At 36.2% G+C, this 20,507-nt stretch overlaps 1 protein-coding gene across 1 annotated transcript; it reads right to left on the reverse strand.

The window, feature by feature from the left end:
- Positions 1–3,229: 3,229 nt before the first annotated feature.
- Positions 3,230–3,571, reverse strand: LOC110913422 (protein RALF-like 33). Its single transcript, XM_022158253.1, has one exon. The coding sequence runs from the start codon at positions 3,569–3,571 to the stop codon at positions 3,230–3,232; it is 342 nt and encodes a 113-aa protein (XP_022013945.1).
- Between the last annotated feature and the right edge of the window lie 16,936 nt (positions 3,572–20,507).

A 20,507-nucleotide genomic window follows, 5' to 3' on the forward strand; every position in this document is an offset into this window, starting at 1 on the left:
AAAATATCATCTGCCTCCTTTTCACTTTTGAACACGAGTAGAATTCGTAATCCACCCAGATATTTTGTAGACATCCCTTGTATGCCTTCTAGTTCCAGTAGAGTTTGTATGTCTTTCAAATCATTGGGATCTTTGATCTCACAGATGATAGACCTCCTTTCCCAGTCCTTCGATATCTCACTTTCTTGTAACTTAATCTCCAGGTTTTCCTCCGGTACCTTTAGATCTCGAATGCCCGGTTCGATGTTCGTTTTCGTGACCTCCTGTGTTACTTTCTCCTTTGACATCCCATATGTTTTATCAGGGAACCACGCATTTTTTTGGTATTGTTGTCGTTCTTTACCAGCCACATTACCATTGGCTCTAGCAACCGGTGGTTGATGCATGGGCAGCACCTTTTGCCCAGTTCTTGCCCTCACATTGTCCCCAGATCTACATGCCTTTTGATTGATGGGGATCGGGTTGTTTCTTTCCTTCTCAAATTTTGCTAAATTAACGTAAACTCTTATTTTGTCAATTCTGACCGAGCACAAACTTTCTCCCAATGCATGCACGTCTCTAACCCCTGTGAATCTGATAAAACCGAAAGTATTTCCCCCTTTGTCTTTCTTTTTTGCAACATAGGCATCTGTCATGTTTCCAAAGTTTTGGAAGATATCCCATAATAGGTAACTAGAACAATCTTTTGGCAGGTTTCCAATGAAATACGTGGTTTCTTTGATGCGTGTTTGCTTTTGTGGTTCCATCCTTTGAAGCCTGCTGCGATTCCTGTCTTCGTTGATTAATCTTTTGCCTTTGTACTTGGCTATTCGCCATTCTTCTTCCTGTCTATTATCTGTGCCCCAGCCATTGTAATACTGTCTTCCGAGATCCATCTGCACTCACTCCAACCCTCCGAATAGTCAAACGAATCAGTAAGCACCTCGACCCTAAGGGTGTTAATGGGATTCGAATCGATCTAGCTAAACTATACTCAGATAGCCGCGACCAATATCAGACCCGCTAAGCCCCGAAGAAATCAAGGTGTCACTGCGGGAAGTGAGGGTGGAGGAGTTGGTGAAACAGGAACTGATTAAACCGAGAAGAGCGAGAAAGGAAACCACCCGGATGCGAGTGGGAGAGTCACCAGGTCAAGATAGAGGGTTAGGTACAGACCGGAGAAGATAGATCCGGGACCCAACCAGCTATTACGACTGAGTTATCTCCGTCGAGCGATCTGGTCAACTTTATGTGATCTTGAGAATAAGTATGTGTTCACCGTAAAGTAATATTGAGAGATAGAGAATGAGAGAGAGCATGGCGAATCAAGCTCCTGACCTTTCATGTGTGATCTCACTCATAGTCACACACGAACAACAATCTAGGACAATATATATATTAAAATACTTTTTTAAACATCAAACGCACACAAAATTACAGGTTGTGATTTATTAACACGTGATAAAAGGCAATCACCTTTTGTTTTTGTATGCACAAGCATTGATGTTAGAATAGACAGGCACGTTAATCGAACACATGAAATATCAAAAGAAAAAGAAATCAACCAAATAAATTTAGAGATTTTTTTCTTTTTACAAAAACAGTGACACGAAGACTACACGACACATTTAATACGACTAAATATTACTTGTTCAAATGTTTACAAAGTTGGAGACAAGTAGTTCAATATCATTATTAACAAAATAAAATCATCTGGATCAAAATAAGAGTTATAAAATTTTAGATATTGATAAAAATAAAATTATTTGAGCCTAATAAGTTGCAAGATTAATTTTTTTTTTAGAAATGGTACATTAAATTACATTAGATATATATTTGAATAATAGATATGAATCAAAATAACACTGATCATATTCCTAATATGTTATAAGGTTTTAGATATGAATAAAAATAAAAATATTTGGCCCAATAAGTTGTGAGATTAAACTTTTAGAGGACACGGGGTGGTCCGTTATACCACCCCTACAACGCGTGATAACACCACGCTACACCGCCGCCTCCATTCCTATAACGCGTTATAACATTAACGCGTGGAACAGATAACGCGTTGAACATTGAAATGACCGTTTGAATATTTTGAATATTTTGACCGTTTGGCACAAATATTACCGTTTGGGGATAAATCATAAAACTATCCAATTCAACTCCAAAATTTTACATCTCAATCTAAATAATTTTACAATACACATGGAAGGTTCAAGCAAGAGAGGTGGGGGTTCGAAAAAAAGAGGTTCGGGTACGAAGAAAAATCCCGTAAGACCCAAGGTTCGAGCGAATCTTGGCGAGCCGACGCGCTTTAGGTTGCAAGACGAACCCGACCAAGTCCCACCCTTTCAAACCCAACAATATCCACCCTTTCAAACCCAACAATATCCACCCTTTCAATCGCAAACGTACCAAAACCAACCGTTCGTTCCACCGTTTCAACCTCACCAATTTCAATCGCAAACGTATCAAACCCAACCCCACACACTCGACCCACTACTAGAAAGTGGTGGCGGAGTCGATCTTTAGAATCGAAGAGGAGAAAATGACCCAATTCAAGAAGGCCGAACAAAGAAAAGAAACAATGATGTCCCTAAAAGTTGAACGCGAGCATGCGTACAAGGAACACTTGAAAACGATTGAAAGACAAAATGATTTAAAAATCTTGTGTGAAAACCACGCCCATCTCGACGAACCATTCAAGTCAATTGTCATTCAACAAAAGCGCGCGATTTACGCAAAGTGGGGTTGGGAGATGCCACCCGTTTAGTTGTTTTTTTATTTGGCTATGTAATTTATTTTTAAAGTTTAATGAAATTTATAATTTAGTGTTTTATTTTTAATTTCTAATTTTAAAATGAAAATTAAAAAAATTGGGAGTGATAGAATTCCATCACTAGTGATTCCACCCCTCCTACATTTCTATCACTAGTGATAGAAATTTGGTTGATGACATGACATGATTTTATTGGACAATGGGAGTGATAGAATCTATCACTAGTGATTCCTTATATATAAAGAGTCCAATAAATTTTCAGTTTCACATTTAAAAAAAAATCTATATAAAAATAAATTTTATTCCCACGATCGAACATTTATTTAATATATTACAAATAGCATGTATATGGCAAACAGTTTAAAGGCAAGAACTTAATTTCATTTCTTATATCACGAAACAAACACAACAGTCACTTCAGATATAACCAACTAGCATGCATTCGATCATTGCATATAAGCCAAACTACTAGTGGCAGTAATACATCTTAAGGCACTGCCTATCACCAGCGTTATAATTCTTTTCGCCTTGACAGTTTTTCGCACAAGCTGGTTCACTTTTCTTGAGAGCATCATAAGATATTTTGTTTGTGTCGGCAAGAATCCGTCGATGTTCTTCGTTGTCCATGAGAAACTCTTCAGCTTCTTCCACTAGCGTTGGGCACAGCGCCATAGTGCCATTGCACATATCTGCATACCTCTTTGATGAGGATAGAGATCCTTCACAATGATTGATCATCATGAGGATGATTGATAGTAATAAAATGACACAAGTCAAGATGGTGTTTCTTGATCTATGATCACTTGCCATTTCTCTCTTCTTTTCTTTTATGGATGAAATTGTGTTTATTAGTAGATGGTTATAAAGGAATCGAAGATTGATCACTTGCATGAAGATAAGGTTGTGATTTGTCAACACGTGATAAAAGGCAATCACCTTTTGTTTTTGTATGCACAAACAATGATGTTATGTTAGAATAGACAAGCACGTTAGTTAATCGAAAATAGAATAGACAAGCACGTTGTCTATGACATGGGAGCAGTGGCGCAGTTTGACGTTTTCTAGTTGGTTTATAGTAATGTTGGTATACCAAGGTTTTTTTCTTTTTATTTTTGTGTATGTATCTTTGGTGCTAGCGGATGGCTAGGTGATAATAAATTCTATTTTGTTGGTCGTTCAAAAAAAAAAAAAAAAAGAAATCAACCAAATAAATTTAATATTACGAAGTTGAACAATTGTTATGTGCAATTAATAATTAATTATTAAAATATAAAATAAAGTAAAATAACATTTTCAAATTTAAGTTTCATAAAATAAAAAAGTATTAAAAGATGTAAATAATACATCAATTAAAATTACTTTTGTAGAACTAAAAAAAATAAAATGAAAACAATAGTAAAAGAGAAGAATAAAGAATGGCTCAAAAGTTAAACGAAGAGACATAAAATGTTTCTTGATTTGAATAAAATTCATAACATTTGTGACGTTCAACTTTCTTAATTATTTTTGAGGGGAAAAGATCAAATAGAAAGTTTATTTTGGCTAGGAAGTGTAGGAAACAATAGGATTAAGGGTAAAGGGGGCATCCCCTAATGAGGTGAGGGGAAACTTTTTTTAACCCAATCATACGTTGCCATGTCATTTCCTCTCTATAACTTCCCTCTTGTCCAAAAACGTACGGGGTGCACCCCTCTTAAGGGAATTGTTTTTTTATTCAAAAAAAAAATTGATTGGTTGTTACAAGCTATGGGCCCCACCATCAACTCTCTTCTTGTGCGGTGACTTCTCCCCCAACCCCCTCCCCGATTTGGCTCCCCGCCTGGATGGCGGCACCTCTCCCGCTCGGCAAAGTTGGTCCCCGAAGGGAGTCACCGAGGGTGCCCCGCTCCCCCTAAAACTTGTGACAACATTTAAATAAAGAAAATGAGTATTTTAGTCAATCCAACCTTTTCTTCTTCATTTTCAAAACCCAGTAACTTCAAAAACCCACCATTTTCAAAACCCACCATCTTCAACCATTTCTTCACTTTCTATCTCAATAATCACTACATTATAGTGCGATTTTCATCACCAATCAATGATTCAAACACCCGATCAACGTGTTCTTCAGCTTTTTTGAAGAAAACCCAGTTTAATTTCATAAAAAAATCTCGTTTTTTCCGGTGATTTTGGAGATAATCACTCGATTCGTTCGATTCGAACGCTGATAAGTGTTTCAATCATTCAAAATTCGTCAATTGTTGAAGAAATCACTTCGATCCATGTAAGAAATTCTTTAATTTCATTTTTACGATTTGGGTTTTTGATTTAGTCATTGCGTTTTACGATCATGGCGGGGGTCCGGGGGCAGCGCCCCTGGTAGCGGGGTCCCATGGGCGGCAGCCCCTGGCGGGGTCCAAGGGACAGTAATTCGTAGACAATTCAGACAGTTCACAGACAATTCACAGACAGTTCCCAGACAGTTTTATGTGTCCATTGCGTTTTAGAAATAAGAGAGTTTTATGTGTTTTCTGGCTATTGCGTTTTAGAAAAAAACACATTTTAAGTGTTTTTAGTCATTGCGTTTTAGGTAAAACACATTTTTAAAGTATTTTTAGTCATTGCGTTTTAGGTAAAACACATTTTTAAGTGTTTTCAGTCCATTGTGTTTTAGAATGAGTCATTTTTAAGTGTTTTCTGGCCATTGCGTTTTACAAATAAGACATTTCTTTGTGTTTTTTGTGCATTGCGTTTTAGGTAAAACACATTTTTATGTGTTTTTAGTCCATTGCGTTTTAGAAAGTACATTGTCTTTTGAGTTTTTAGGCTATTGCGTTTTAGAAATAAGACATTTCTTTGTGTTTTCTGGCAATTGCGTTTTACAAATAAGTCATTTCTTTGTGTTTTTTGTGCATTGCGTTTTAGAAAAATGTCATTTTTTAGGTTTTTTTTTCATTGCGTTTTACGTAACTGGGGGTTTTTCTATTGCGTTTTACGCAACTGGGTTTTAATTTTTTTTTAAATATAGCAATAGTATACTCTTTTTAAAGATAAACGTTCGTTTTTTTTACAATTTTTATAAAAAAATAATGTCGTATGAAAGAGTTATTAACGTTTAAAAAATGGGGGGGAATTGGAGGAGAGAGAAACTATTGGCTTGGATTGACTAGAATGCCCCTAAACAAACTCACGCGCCTCTTTTCTTCCCTTCAATTTCCATCATTTAATCTTAGCCCTTGATTAACTAAATGGATGGTCAAAATCACTTCCTAGCCTTCCTAGCCAAATAAACTTCCTATTGTATCTCCACCCTTGTTTTGAGATTCAGTTTATGTACAGATTTAGAGTTTTTTTTTTCTTTTTACGTAAACACTAACATCAAAATAGACAGCTACACGACATATTTAGCACGACTAAATAATACTTGTTCAAACATTTACACGACACATTTAACACGACTAAATAATACTTGTTCAATATCATTATTAATAAGACGACACGCTTAACACAATCATTGAGAGACTCACCAAAACATGGTGTAAAAACAATCATTGAGAGACTCACCAAAACATGGTGTAAAAATAAGATGACAGAATTAACACGATTAAAAAAAAGTAGCTAAACCAATTATCTCTTGGCCTAGTGGTCAAGGGGGAGGTGAGAAGTTTTGATTCTCTTGTAGGTTATGGGTTTAATTCCAAGCATGATGGATTTTAATACCAACTTGGTGATACTAACTACTAACCTAGTTAGCGACATCCTAACTGTACGCCGTTAAAAAAGTAGTTAAAAATTACAATCCACATGTAGTTATAATATATTTAACTAACAGTAGCTATATAACTATGTGGCTTCGATAAACGGTTATTTTATAAGCCGCCAACTCTAGTTAATACTGATTTCAACTCTAGGTATGAAGGTTCCTCAGGTCAGGCTCGTCACCTCCTAGCTTGTACCTATAACACGAAAGAACCCGTTAGAAGGGGCCAAAGACCGGGGTCTCTAGACCACTCTCCGACGCTTAACATTAGGAATCTATCCAAGAAGAATGTATAAACGTAAAGATGTATGTATAAGTATAAGAGAGATAGAGAATGCTTAGGGATGTTGTTGTCGATATCCAACGTTTAGCTAGCAGCTGTGGTGATTCCAGGTTGCGTAGCTCGAGACTAGAAGCTGCTGGTGTAGTACCTCAAGACAGTGGTGGATCCAGGAATTTTTTTCATTGGGTTCACTTTTAGATACTCTAATTTCATATGTCTGAACATATAAAATTTCGGGTCGGTTCGACGGTTCGAATTCAGTAAGGTTCATCACATAATAAAAGTTCGATACAATAATGAAAAGAACATCGTTATTAGAAATTTAAAAACACGTAATCTATAAAGTACGATACAATAATGAAAAGAATATCGTTATTAGAAATTTAAAAACACATAATCTAAAATACGAATGTCTTTACGAGTAAAAAAACTACCTAGAATTGTGCCTTACGAGTTTTTTATCATTTGAAAACGTTGCGTTACATTACACTCTCGATTACACACCCATCCAAAGTCCAAAAATCCACCAAATGGCTAGACTTGGTCCAAAAACAACAAAACAAACCATATTACAAAATTCCAATTATGGGGAAAAAGAGGTGCTTGGTAAGGAATGCAAGTGGTAGCTGGGAGAGGATGGAGGCAGGAAGCTAAATTGGTTTTACATTTTACAAAAAAGTAACAAAGAAAAACAGAGAATCAAGATTCGAACTTGGGATGACATAGTTGGAAACAACGCCCTGAACCAACGGATCACTAGCCATTTATGTCTATGGGTTCACCCATAATTTATTATGGGTTCCTTTTCAATTTTATATATACGTTTTAATATAAATTACAAATCGAATGGGTTTCTAGGAACCCGGTGTTTGAATATAAATTTGCCCCTGCCTCAAGGGCTAGCAGCTCAGAGGGTCAGCAACTTAGCATAGTTGATAAGTTGTAATTGTATTCTAGTGAGAACGAGAATTGTATTGTAGAGAGAGTTGTAGTGAGAGTATTTCCTGAAGCTGGGGGAAGACTCCCTTTTATAGGCGAAGAGATCTGCCTTGGGAAGCTTGTGCCAGCTCACACCTTCTATAGGTGGTAAGGCTTATCCTGGTCTTACCTTTTTTGGTAAGTGTCAGGTTTATGTTTAATCAATGTCACATTTATGCACTTTTGGGCAAAGTCCCGTCACTTTGACCCACCGAGTTCAAGTCCCGATGTGTATACTAACTTGAGCTTCTGGTCACCAGCTTTTGATATGTCAGCTTCCTGCCGGAAGTTTCTAGCTTCCGATTTTGTTATTCATTATGATTATTATTGTTCTCAGCCTTGCTGAGCGGGAGCTTCTGGGTACCCACAAACTTTACGAGAATCGTTGCGGTCACAAAATTTGCGACCGTTTTACGACGAATCTGGGTTGGTCTTTAATTTTCGATTGTTTTGGTTTTAGTCACAAATTGGTCGCTAATTTTGCGACCGTCTTATGTTAGTCGCAAAATTTGATCGCAATTGTCTAGTTTTCTAATAGTGTATCCCCCCAGTTATAAGTATTGATGTTGTAAATATTAGTGCTTATGACTCTGTAAGATGTTTGTGTTAGGGAGCCTTTGCTTTAATTTGTCTATGAATAGGTCTATGGCTTATGCTAGGAAGCTGTGATTCCTCTGGTTCGTGCTTCTTCTTGTAATGTGTGCCATTTTATTAGTTTTTGTGTAATATAGAAATTTCAGATGTCAGATAGGGAAGCTAGAAACGCGCAACTTATTTTTTTGAACAGCGAAACTTCTATATTAAAAATATAGAAACCGGGCCAACAAGCAACTGCAACCCGACACTTAAAAAACTACATCACAAATATTGAAATCAACCCATCCAGCCCAATCTAAATTACAATATTTTGATCTACTCTTAATCCATATATACGAATTTTCCTTTATAACGTCCACCGTTCTATTGAAGTGGGTGTGGATGTTGTTGAAGGTCTTGTCATTCCTCACCTTCCATATCTCCCATGTCGCTACCAGCGACATTAAGACCGCACCAATAATCTTCTTCCAATCTTTTGACCCGTTCGACGCATTAGCCATGCCAAGAATTTGAAATAGAGACTGGTCTCCTTTTGGGAAAGGAAGCTTTAGCCAAACCAAAACCGACCACCAAATGGACTTAGCAATCCAACAATCCCATATAATGTGATCCACCGACTCTTCCCTTAGCCCGCAACGTGAGCATAAATGATCAACCAAGGCGACACCCCGAAGCGCAAGATTAATTTTAGAAGGAATCCGATTTAATGAGACTCTCCAAGAAAAAATATTAATTTTAGGTGGAACCCAATTATTCCAAAAAGACCAAGGGACACTTTCATTTGAAACTTTGGCCTCATGAATCATGCGCCTCAACCCATTAACTGTCAACAGATCCTTGGCTCTATTCTTCCAAGTCCAATAATCTTGTCCCCCTTTTAAAATTGTGTTGCCCAGAATCTATCTGTTCTAAAGAGCCCAATTGTTGGGCTTGTACCCCATCCAAATTCTCACAATCCCAACTCCACCTCCATAGAGCTTGCGTGGCCCCATCCCAGTAATCCGAAACAGCGACTTCTTTATTTCTAGCAACTTTGAAAAGATATTTAAGGTAAATGACTCAATGGTTGATCAATACTAATAGTATTAAGGTAAATGACACTGTAATTGAATCAAGACATGTTCAAGTTTTGTAAATACGAGTTTTACAATAAATAGGACTCAATGGTTCAACTGAAATATTTCAAAAAAAAAAATCGATGCCCAACGAACGAGATGAAATGATATAATTTCCAAGGTGACTAGGTTTAAGCCAAAAGAGATTTATGATCAATAGATGTCTAAATCGAATGTTTACAAGTTGTGAATGACTTTTAGAATCAATAGAATTCATTGTCAAATGAAAACTTACTTTAGTTGTCAATTAAGGAAGACTCAGAATCAACAAGCTCAAATGAAATAGAAGCACGAAAAATGATTTGTCAACTATCAAACCATGACATGAGAAAAATCAATGTGTTGACCTTTATTGAATTGCAAGGATACACCACAATACAACAGAGTTTAGTGTATCATTGTCTTAATACATAATTGCATCAAGACTATTTTTCCATGATGAATCAAACGAAAGACGTACGTAGTTTTGCATGATTCTTATGATTATGATTAGCCCAAGCTATAAGTTTATACCGACATCGCAAGGATTCGTATTGAAATAGTTCAATAATTATGGTGACCGAACAAATTCACTGTGTTCGTAATCAACTGAAAGTTTTAATGAAGTAAATTTGGATATTCATTTCAGATAAATTTTATAGGATTTTCAATTGATGATGAAAGACCAAATGAATATCATAGAATTTTTTATTAATGATTAAAGAATCTTTAGAGATACACCGGAATATAATACGAATTTGTGTACTCTTATCTTAACACATAATTGTATTAAGACTGTTTAAGATAATGAACCAACATAAATTAAATAAATAAATCTGTACATCAGGTGTGAGAATGAGATTACCTCAAGCTTCAAGTTAATGAAAACGCAACCACAAGGTGTCGTAACCAAATAAATGATTCAATGAAAGTGAAGACCAAACAAGTCTGTTATGGTTCTGAATAGATGAAGTACTTGACAGGATTCATTTATTTAATAACTTGGATTTGTACTAGGGTCAAATAATAACCTAACTTAGATATTACATATCAGCAATTACGTCTGGAATCATTTATGCTTCCTGCATAGTAAGTACGAATGCTCGTGCATTCTTCTTAGCTCCGTATGTTGTTTTTGCCTTGTTGTCGGGTGCTTTAGTCAGTTTCGGGCAATATGGTTTGATGTGCCCTGTTTCTCCGCAATTGAAACAGATATTAGTTTTTCCTTCTATATTCTTCCTCTATATGCCCGGTCATCTTGCAAAAGTTACAGTAGGGTGTTCACCTAAAATGACATTTTCCTGAATGCTTTTTATTACAGTTTCTGTAGGTAGGTTGCTCCAATGACGGTTCAGTTCCTTTCTTCTTATAGCAATCATTAAGGCAAAATTCTTGGAAAATTTCTAGGCTAACTCTTTCTTCTTGTTTTCTTCTTTTGTGCAGATTAGTCCATCTGTCAGGATGTTAGCTAGTTCAACTGTTTCTTCAATTCTCGGATTTCACTAACTAATCCCCAAATATAACGAGAAATTAGTACGGGTTTAGGTGAAGCCAGGGTTGGTACCATTCTTGCGTATTCGAAAAACTTTGTCGTATATTCACGACAATTCACATTTATCATTTTATGATTTAGGAACTTGATAGCCATTTGTTCCTTTTCATAAGGGGACAAAATTTCCTTTCTGCCATTTCCTTGAATTTTTCCCAGTTCATGGCATAAGCTATGTCATTTCCTTTTGCCTGAAGAATTGTATTCCACCATTCTAAGGCTTCTTCCTTAAAGAGGTTGGAAGCATACATCACCTTATCTTCTTTGGCACATTTGCTGATTGTAAGAACAGCTTCTCTCTTTTCCAACCATCGCAGAGCAGCTGTGGCTCCTTCACGGCCTGCGAACTTAGTTGGTTTACAAGCTAGAAATTCTTTGTAGGCACCCGAGAGTCATCGCCTTCATTTTCTTGGGAAATGGGGTTTTGATAATATCATCATTGCCTCCATTGACACTATGGCTAAAATTGTCATCACGAGTATGCTTGCTACTCACAGCTTTGGTGTGTTCTAGGGGGTTTTAACAGCTTTAATTACTAAAGGTATAACATTAGCTATTCCTTGGGCTATTATATTTTCTATAGCATTTTTATCCAAAGGATTTTCATTATTAGCATGAATTTCTGGATTATGTGATACTTCATTCGACATCTGAAATGCAAACATTTTCAATTATTAATATCACAGAATAATTAAAACAAAATAATACTCTTAAGAATCATATGTGCATATATATATATATATATATAGTTTAAATCTACAAAAATAACACATATGTTACCTTGTATTAATTTCCTAACTTTATTGTTTAAGTTTAGGTATTAAAAGAACACCTAAATAGCTTAAACCAGTGGCTCTAATACCAAATTCTGTCACAGCCCCCGACCCCACCCTGGGAGCGGGAGTCGTGAACCAGTCAAGTGGTACCGGTGTTTATTAAATATGCAGCAGAAAAATTTTTCACCAGGACCGTAGTTAGGAAATAATTTCAGAGTTTATAAAAACACCAACTTTTAATATTAAATAAATGGGCTAAAACCCATATTCAATTCAATTGTTTTTATAGGGATAAACCCAAATAACTAAAACACAAATTTCTTCTTTTATTCAGGTATTTATAGCCACTTTATTTAAGCCTTCAGTGCTCCATAGCTGGCTTATATTATCTTTACAGCAAATTACCTGAAACGCGTTTTGAAAACATTTTATCAGCAAGAAATACTGGCGAGTTCATTCCATTTTTATAAAAATATATTGCTATACTTTACAACATTAAGGGTTTTTATATTTGTTTATAATTACCCAAAACTCAATCAGTATTTATCACATGGTGGCAGTTCCGATGTGACGGTGGTCATTTCACTCAATGGCTAACTTTCGTCCAATAGTGAAGGTTATCAGGTAATATATATATTATATCTTACTATTATTCAAAGGTATTTATCACTAGGCGATTCCCTGACGGTGGTCATATTATTGTTGATCATTCTTTCAACTAGTGATTGTGGTCGTATCACTATTGATCGTTCTTTCAACTAGTGACTGTGGTCCTATCACTGTTGATCATTCTTTCAACTAGTGACTGTGGTCATAATACTGTTGATCATTCTTTCAACTAGTTACTGTGGTCGTATCACTGTTGATCATTCTTTCAACTAGTGACGCTTATTAAATAATGTATACCAAATTCCACATATTGGTAGTAATTGCTAAATACATAACCCAACTATACATGTATAGTAATAGATTACTAGTTATATTAGGTTATAAAACTGTTATTTTATGTAACATAACAGGGGTTAAAACTAATATATTTATTATGTCACCTTATACATTTAATAGTTATATTATAATATATCCAACATTATCTTATGAGCAAAATTTTTAAATAGTAATTCTTTAATATAACTAATGTTTATTTTTAACATGTTTATTAATTATATTTTCTTTAATATAATTAATATATTTTGATAATGATTAATAACGTTTCAGTATACTACAAAGCTCTATTTTATATACACATCATTTAAATTTATTTCAATCATACATTAAAATTATGAGATATATTTAATAATTTAATATAGTAATGTAAAAATAATATTAGTTATAAGTTATTTCTATTAGGGCACAATTCCCCCGTATTTGTGGTCATGCTACTATTGGCTAACTCTTTGCCCAATAGTAACGAGTGTCAAGTAATGTACACAAAACCCCACATACAGGCAGCTATTGCAGAATACAAAAACTTAATCACTGAAAGTATAATTGATAACCATTTAGGGTTTTGTAAAGCATTTTTAAATATAAAGGTATCACAAAAAGGTGATAAAAAGAAGAATGACCCACTTTGTAACTTTAGGGTTCAACTAAAAGCCTCCTGGTATAATCTTGGGTATAACTCCTGAGCTATTTAATAAAATATATAATGCACTCATGTTTAGTGTAATAACCCAATTCAACTTTATCAATACATCACGAGATCAGAACCCCAACGTAGTTTACAAGGCATAGCCTTATTCGGGCAGCGCCTTGACATCTGTTGCTGGATTCAAGATCGATCAGACAGAATATTGAATCAGTGATCAAGGGTTAAAGCACTTAAAACAGGGCAGGGATTTGAAGTTTATAGGTGTAATACTTAGAAAAATTGGTGTATATATAAGCGAGTAGAGAGACGAGAAAGAAGGAATGGTGAGAGCAGAATGCTTCACAACCCTTCTCTATTTATAGTTTGAAATTTGAAACTTGGAAATCACGTATAATTTTGATTCTTCTTATCCTTCCATGTAAACAACAAGTACAAATCATATATGTTTAATTTTATTATTATAATTACTTCAGTTAGCTTCACTTATTTATCGCTTATAACTTCTAAAATATGACGTTTTATAAAACGATGAATATGTCATTAGAACGAGAATATTTTTATCTACATTTTGACCTAAGTTTCATTAAAAACGGAGTAAGGTCAAATATAATGTATTTTTATTATTATAATTATTAAACGGTTCCTATGTTCGTCTAAATACCTCATAATTCTAACAGTCAACTTACCTGTAATCTACCCATTTAATAATATAAGTTTTATATACTTTATTTAATATAAGAAAAATAGAAATGTTACAGCTCTTCAGGCTTCATTCTGTAACAGTTGGTTGTCAACACAACTTGATTGACATTTCTAAACCAACTACACTTTGCCTGATCTGGAATACTTTTCAGAGCATCTAGAAGTTTTTTGTTGCCCCAAAAGGTAGACACCACAATTTCTGCCTTCTTCATTTCAGAGAGCAGTTCAGCAAACCGGCCAATTAATGCTTCTACAGATTCACCAGGAAAGTATCTGAAACTGTAAAGTTTCTGCTCAAACACATCACTCTAAGAAGACATTTCTAAGATGCTAAACTGTGATCCCCCGGAAATGTCTGTTTTACCGAACCGGGCCGTTAAAACCGTTTGAGAAAACTGATCGAAAACCGTTTTTACCAAATTGAAAACTGTTTTTACCAAATCGTACCGTTAGACTCGTCTTAAAATTTCGAGTCCAGTGATATATAATGTCCAAACACTTTTTTTGTCCTAAAAATCACATTAGTCTAACCGTGTAGTCGGTTTGCTGATATTGTTTACGGATAATTTTCTATTCACAAAAACGTTAATTTCCGAATATGTCAGTTGATTAAACTTCCACCTTTGCATACATTGAGGCCGCACCTCCAATGTGGGCCACACACACTTCTATTTGGCCGCACACAGTTAATTGGGTCGTACACACATTGCTTTGGACCGCACACTTATATGCTAGGTCGCACACTCTTATTTTGGACTGCACACTAAACCTCTTTGGGCCACACACTAACAATCTGGGCCAGTACACAAGCTGAATTGATCCCCCACACTCTAGGTCGCACACTAAGCGGCTGTTTGGCAACATCTAAATGGTTAAGTGCTGAACCAGTAAGAGGTCTAAACCGTTAAGAGTCTGTATAATGCTTAATTATTCAGAGACAAATGTCTGACCAATTCAGATTAGAGGTCTTAACCATTCAGACTCTTTTTAAATCTTAACCATTCAGATGCAAATGTCTGAACCATTCAGACATCTGCTCGTGAAACAAACAGTCTGAATCATTAAGTGTTGAACCAGTAAGAGGTCTGAACCATTAAGAGGCTTATTAAGAGGTAAACAAACAGCCCCTAAGCCAATTCGCACACTAAGCTAGGTCGCATACTAAGCAAGTCACACACTAACCAGGTCGTACACTCCAACTTTTAAACCCATACACAGGCCAATAACCAGTCAGCACACACTATCAGCACACTTTTGATCCCGTTCACTGGTTACTTTTTATGGCAAATCACAAACTAAATCCCGAGAATCATGGAATAATTCGAAATTCAATTTTCCAAGATTCTTCCACCAAAAATCCCTTAAAACGTGCAAACACAATCTGTAAATATCCAAACCCGATCAAATGAAGAATTTTTTCGAATTGTTTTTTATCTTCAACATTGTTCTTCGTGTTCTTCGAATCTACTTAAAATTCTTCGAATCTGCAAATACCTTTTCTTGTTCTTCGAGTAATATCCAACGAAACCAAGCCTTCGATTCTTCGAAAGACTTCTTAGGCTCTGATACCAATTGTAAGTCCAGGAACTGTCAATCAAATATCACAAACACGATTCTAAGTACGGAAAACAAAGAATGGTCTAGAATAAGAACAAGAAAATCGATTGTATTAAGATATTGCACACAATCTCTAGGATTGTCTGGTTTAATGATCACACAAACTCGAAAATGTTAAGAAGAACAGCCACACGAACAGCAAAACCCTAATGACCTAGGCTCACCTTATTTATAGTTACATAGGGTGACCTAAATACAAACTGAGCCAAGCCCACACTTACACTATTAACTAAACAAGCCCAAAACATTTATTAGCCCACATGGCTAATCCCAAGCCCACTAGATAACTAAGTCCAATACTATAATTGTGTTTGATAAAGATAAGCGTAAACCTACTCAATTATATGGCCTTACAACTGTTCGTGAACTTGTTCGGCGGGAAGTTCGTTTATGTTCATTTATTAAATAAACGCACGAACACGAACAAAAAATTTTGTTCGTTTAATTAAATGAACGAACATGAACACACCTTGTATTCGTTCATTTATGTTCGTGAACGTTCATTTATTTATGTTCGTAAACATTCTTTTATGTTCGTTTAAATTTTAGTAAATACATAAATAGTTATATTTATATAAATATTAGGTTTTCTAACTACTTATATAGATAAAACTAATTAGTAATTGAGTTTTCTAGTAATTGAAAATGAAATTTTAAAATGTTTCTTAGATCGTAACTAATCACTTACTTAATATTTGTATAAAAAGCTACTTAATATTAGTATATCTATGAACCCTAATTTAGATGTGTTTCCGGATGAACTGTAATATATTATACTTGTTTGTTTGTATTCGCTATTGTTAAATTGTGTTTGTTTATATTTGTTCAATTACATTCATTTGTGTTCGTTTATGTTTGTTCAATCATGTTAATTTATGTTTGTTCAGGTTTATTCGAATATGTTCAGTTACATTTTTTTTTTGTTTATGTTCATTTGTATTCGTTTATATTCGTGAATTGTTCGTTTAGGCTTTAAACGAATGAAAATAAACAAACACGAACACGCCCGGTTTCTTAATGAACGAACACGGACAAAAAAAAATGTGTTCGATTATATGCTCATTTCCGTGTTCGTGTAGATTAAAGTTAAATGAACAAACACGAACACGAACACGAACATGCCTATGTTCGTGTTCATTCAGTTCGTTTACAGGCCTACAAAATGAGCGTATGCCAGGCAGACGTATGGCACGAATAAAAAATTACACCGAATCAACTAATTAAAACAAAACACTACCATAGTTTTGTAAAAAACTAAAATAAAATAAAAGAAAACACTGCCATAGTTTTGTAAAAAAGAAAAGAAACTAAAACGATGGAATGACTATATTACATTGGGGGCAAAATCGTAATTTTTCCGTAATATAAAAAACAAAAATGATGTCAAAACTATAAATTTGAACTGATGACAAAATTGTAATTTAGCTGAGAGGAAAAAACCATAACCAACGGTAAAATTGTAAATCTAAATGAGACAAAATTGTAATTTGGCTAAAAAAATACATTTGTGGGTGGCTTTTGTGGGTGGCATGTGGCCGCCTCACTCAACCAATGACATCCAAAACCTATTCCCGGCAATCGTTTTTGTTTTTGTAGGTATGAAATCACAATGGCCAACTTGATTATTTCATTCTTTACCAGCCTTTAAATACAAAAATGAAGACAACTAATGAGGAGAGAATTACTCCTCTATACATGGATACAATTGACTACATAATTACACTTTAAAGAATTAATGGTATGGGAGGATATTGCTCCAAGAGTTATGGTGTGGGAGGATATTTCTCCAAGAGTTATGTTGTAGGAGGATATGGCTCCAAGAGTTATGTTATTCCCTAATACCCCCCGTCAATGCAAGTTGGTGGTGGTCCAAGACGAAACATTGTTCGAAATTGTTCAAATAACGGTTTTGGTAAACTCTTGGTGAAAATGTCTCCGACTTGTTTATCTGTTGAGATGAATTTAGTGTGAAACTTCCCGGCGGTTACCAATTCACGAACGAAATGATAACCGATGTCAATATGCTTGGCTCTTTTGTGTGATATAGGATTTTGACTTAAGAATAAAGCACTCTTGTTGTCACATAATAGTGTCGTTCGACTTGGTGGAAGAGCATGAAGTTCCCGAAGAAGGTTAGTTAACCAAATAATTTCTGCTGCCGTGTTTGCCATGGCTCGATATTCTGACTCACAACTGGATCTTGACACCGTTGGTTGCTTTTTAGCGCTCTAAGAGACTAAGTTCCCTCCTAAATAGATACAATATCCGTATGTGGATCTTCTTGTGTCGATACATCGTGCCCAATCTTCATCTGAAAAACCTAATAAAGTAGTGTTAGGTGGACAATCAAATGTTAAACCATGTGCTAAAGTGCCCTTAACATAACGAAGAATCCTTTTTACTAGCTGGAAATGATTGGTTGTGTGATTTTGAAGGAATTGGCTAGCTTGGTTGACGGCATAGGAGTGATCGGGACGAGTGATGGTCAGATATTGAAGAGCACCTACAAGGGAGCAATAAAGAGTGGGATCATGAAACGGTTGGCCTTGGGAGGTGAAAACATCTTTGGTTGTTAGAGGAGTGGCAACCGGTTTGGAGTCAAGTAAACCGGCTCGAGTGAGGATGTCATGAGCATATTTAGATTGGTTTAGAAATAGACCCGTTTTTATGTGATGAACTTCGAGTCCGAGAAAGAATTTAGGGGGCCAAGGTCCTTAATTTTAAATTCTTTGTTTAAACATGAAGTGAAGTTGTTGATGAAATGGTCATTATTCCCGGTGATAATGATGTCGTCAACATAAACAAGAATATAAATTAAGATACCTTGGTGGTTGTAAACGAACAAACATGTGTCGGCTCGACTGTTGCGAAAGTCACGATTGAGAAGAAAGGAGCTTAAGCGCTGAAACCAAGCACGTGGTGCTTGTTTTAAACCATAAAGAGCACGGTTGAGTTTACACACATAGTTGGGTCGGTTTGAGTCTTCAAAACCCGGCGGTTGTTCCATGAAAATGGTTTCGGTGAGATGGCCATTGAGAAAGGCATTATTGACATCTAATTGCCGAAGGGACCATTTGTTAATAGTGGTGAGGCTAGGAACAACCCGAATAGTGGAAGACTTAACGACCGGACTAAAGGTGTGAGAGAAGTCTAGACCCGGTATTTGAGTGAATCCTTGAGCCACAAGACGTGCTTTGTAGCGATCATTGGATCCATTAGATTTATATTTGATTCTATAAATCCATTTAGAACCAATGATGTTGGTGCTAGCGGGTGGAGGAACAAGAGTCCAAGTTTGATTGGCATGAAGAGCTTTTAGTTCGTCATGCATGTAGAGGATGAGTGGTGGTTTGAGAGAGATTAGCAAAGTGTTTGGGTTTGAAGATCCCATCCTTTGCACGAGTAGTCATGGGATGAGAGTTAATGGGTTGATTGTTGGTGGAGGTTGTGGTTGCGGAAGGTGGAGTGGGTTGGTCGAGTTGATCAAATGGTAGGGAGCTTTGTGGGCCGGGTGGTGGGGAGTTTGGTGGGCTTAAGTGAGTAGAGGGTGAGGGGGTTGTGGGTAGAGGGACGGATGGTGGGCTGGGTGGAGGGGAGTGAGATGGGCTTGATGTGTTTGTTGGGCTGGATAAGGGTGAGGGAAGTGGATTGTTGGGAGGTTCAGCGAGAGGGTGAGGGGGTGGTATGTCATCATAGAAAGGTGTGGTTGGTTTGGGTGGGTTAGAGGATTTTGGTATTGTTGGTGAGGGTGTTTGAGTGTTGGTATTAGTGGGTATGTGTTCCTCAAAATTGGTAATGGGTAGGTTAGTATTGTTGGTTGATGTCGAATTTTGGTGAAAAGGGAAGATGTTTTCATCAAATTTTGCATGTCGGGTTGTGTAGATACAACCCGATGTTGGTTCAAGACACCGAAAACCTTTATACTTAGGACTATAACCAATGAATATGCACGGAGCACTTCTTGGTTGAAGTTTATTTTTTGTGTAGTCTCTAAGGTAGGGAAAAACAAGACAACCAAAAATACGCATGTTTGAGTAAGTGGGTGGGTGGTTGAACAAAACTTCAAACGGAGATTTATCGTCAAGAAGTTTTGTGGGTAGGCGATTTATAATATAGGTAGCGGAGGTGAAGGCATCAAACCATAGGTTGGGTGGGGCTTTGGCATTGAACATCATAGCTAGACCGGTTTCGGTTATGTGATGGTGTTTTCGCTCGGCCCTCCCATTTTGTTCGAGTGTGTGAGGGCACAATAAGCGATGATGTATACCGTGTTGTTTAAAACATGTTTGCACTTGATGATTGGTGAATTCGGTGCCACCATCACTTTGAAAAACTTTAATAGTAGATGAAAATTGATTTTGAACAAATGTTAAAAAAGTGGTGAGGATGGTGAAGAATTCGGACTTGGCTTTTTAAAGGATAGAACCAAGTGAAGCGGAAATAGTCATCGATGAAGATGAAATAGTATCGAAAGCCATCCGTGGAGAGCACGGGTGCGGGTCCCCAAAGGTCACAATGGATGAGATCCAAAACATGTTGTGCACGTTTCGGATTTTCAATAAACGGTAGATGTTTTGCTTTTGATAATTCAGAAGACTCGCATAAACCTGGTTTAGGTAATATAGATGTAACAAAAACACGACCAAGTTTGTTTAAGGTAGAAATTGTATCAAAAGAAACATGTGCTAGTCGACTATGCCATTTATTGAAAGAAGCACGAAGGTGCGATGCAGAAAGCGCAGCAACGAGAGACTTGTGACTTTGGGTAAGAACATAGAGACCATTTTCGTACGTGCCTTTAGCTAGTACCTCCGTTGTTT

The sequence above is a fragment of the Helianthus annuus genome, chromosome 15 (assembly GCF_002127325.2).
Source record: "Helianthus annuus cultivar XRQ/B chromosome 15, HanXRQr2.0-SUNRISE, whole genome shotgun sequence".
Lineage (NCBI taxonomy): Eukaryota > Viridiplantae > Streptophyta > Magnoliopsida > Asterales > Asteraceae > Helianthus > Helianthus annuus.

Bases quoted from the DNA above. Each gene is read 5' to 3' on its own strand.
- LOC110913422 (XM_022158253.1), bottom strand. From the start codon at position 3,571: ATGGCAAGTGATCATAGATCAAGAAACACCATCTTGACTTGTGTCATT.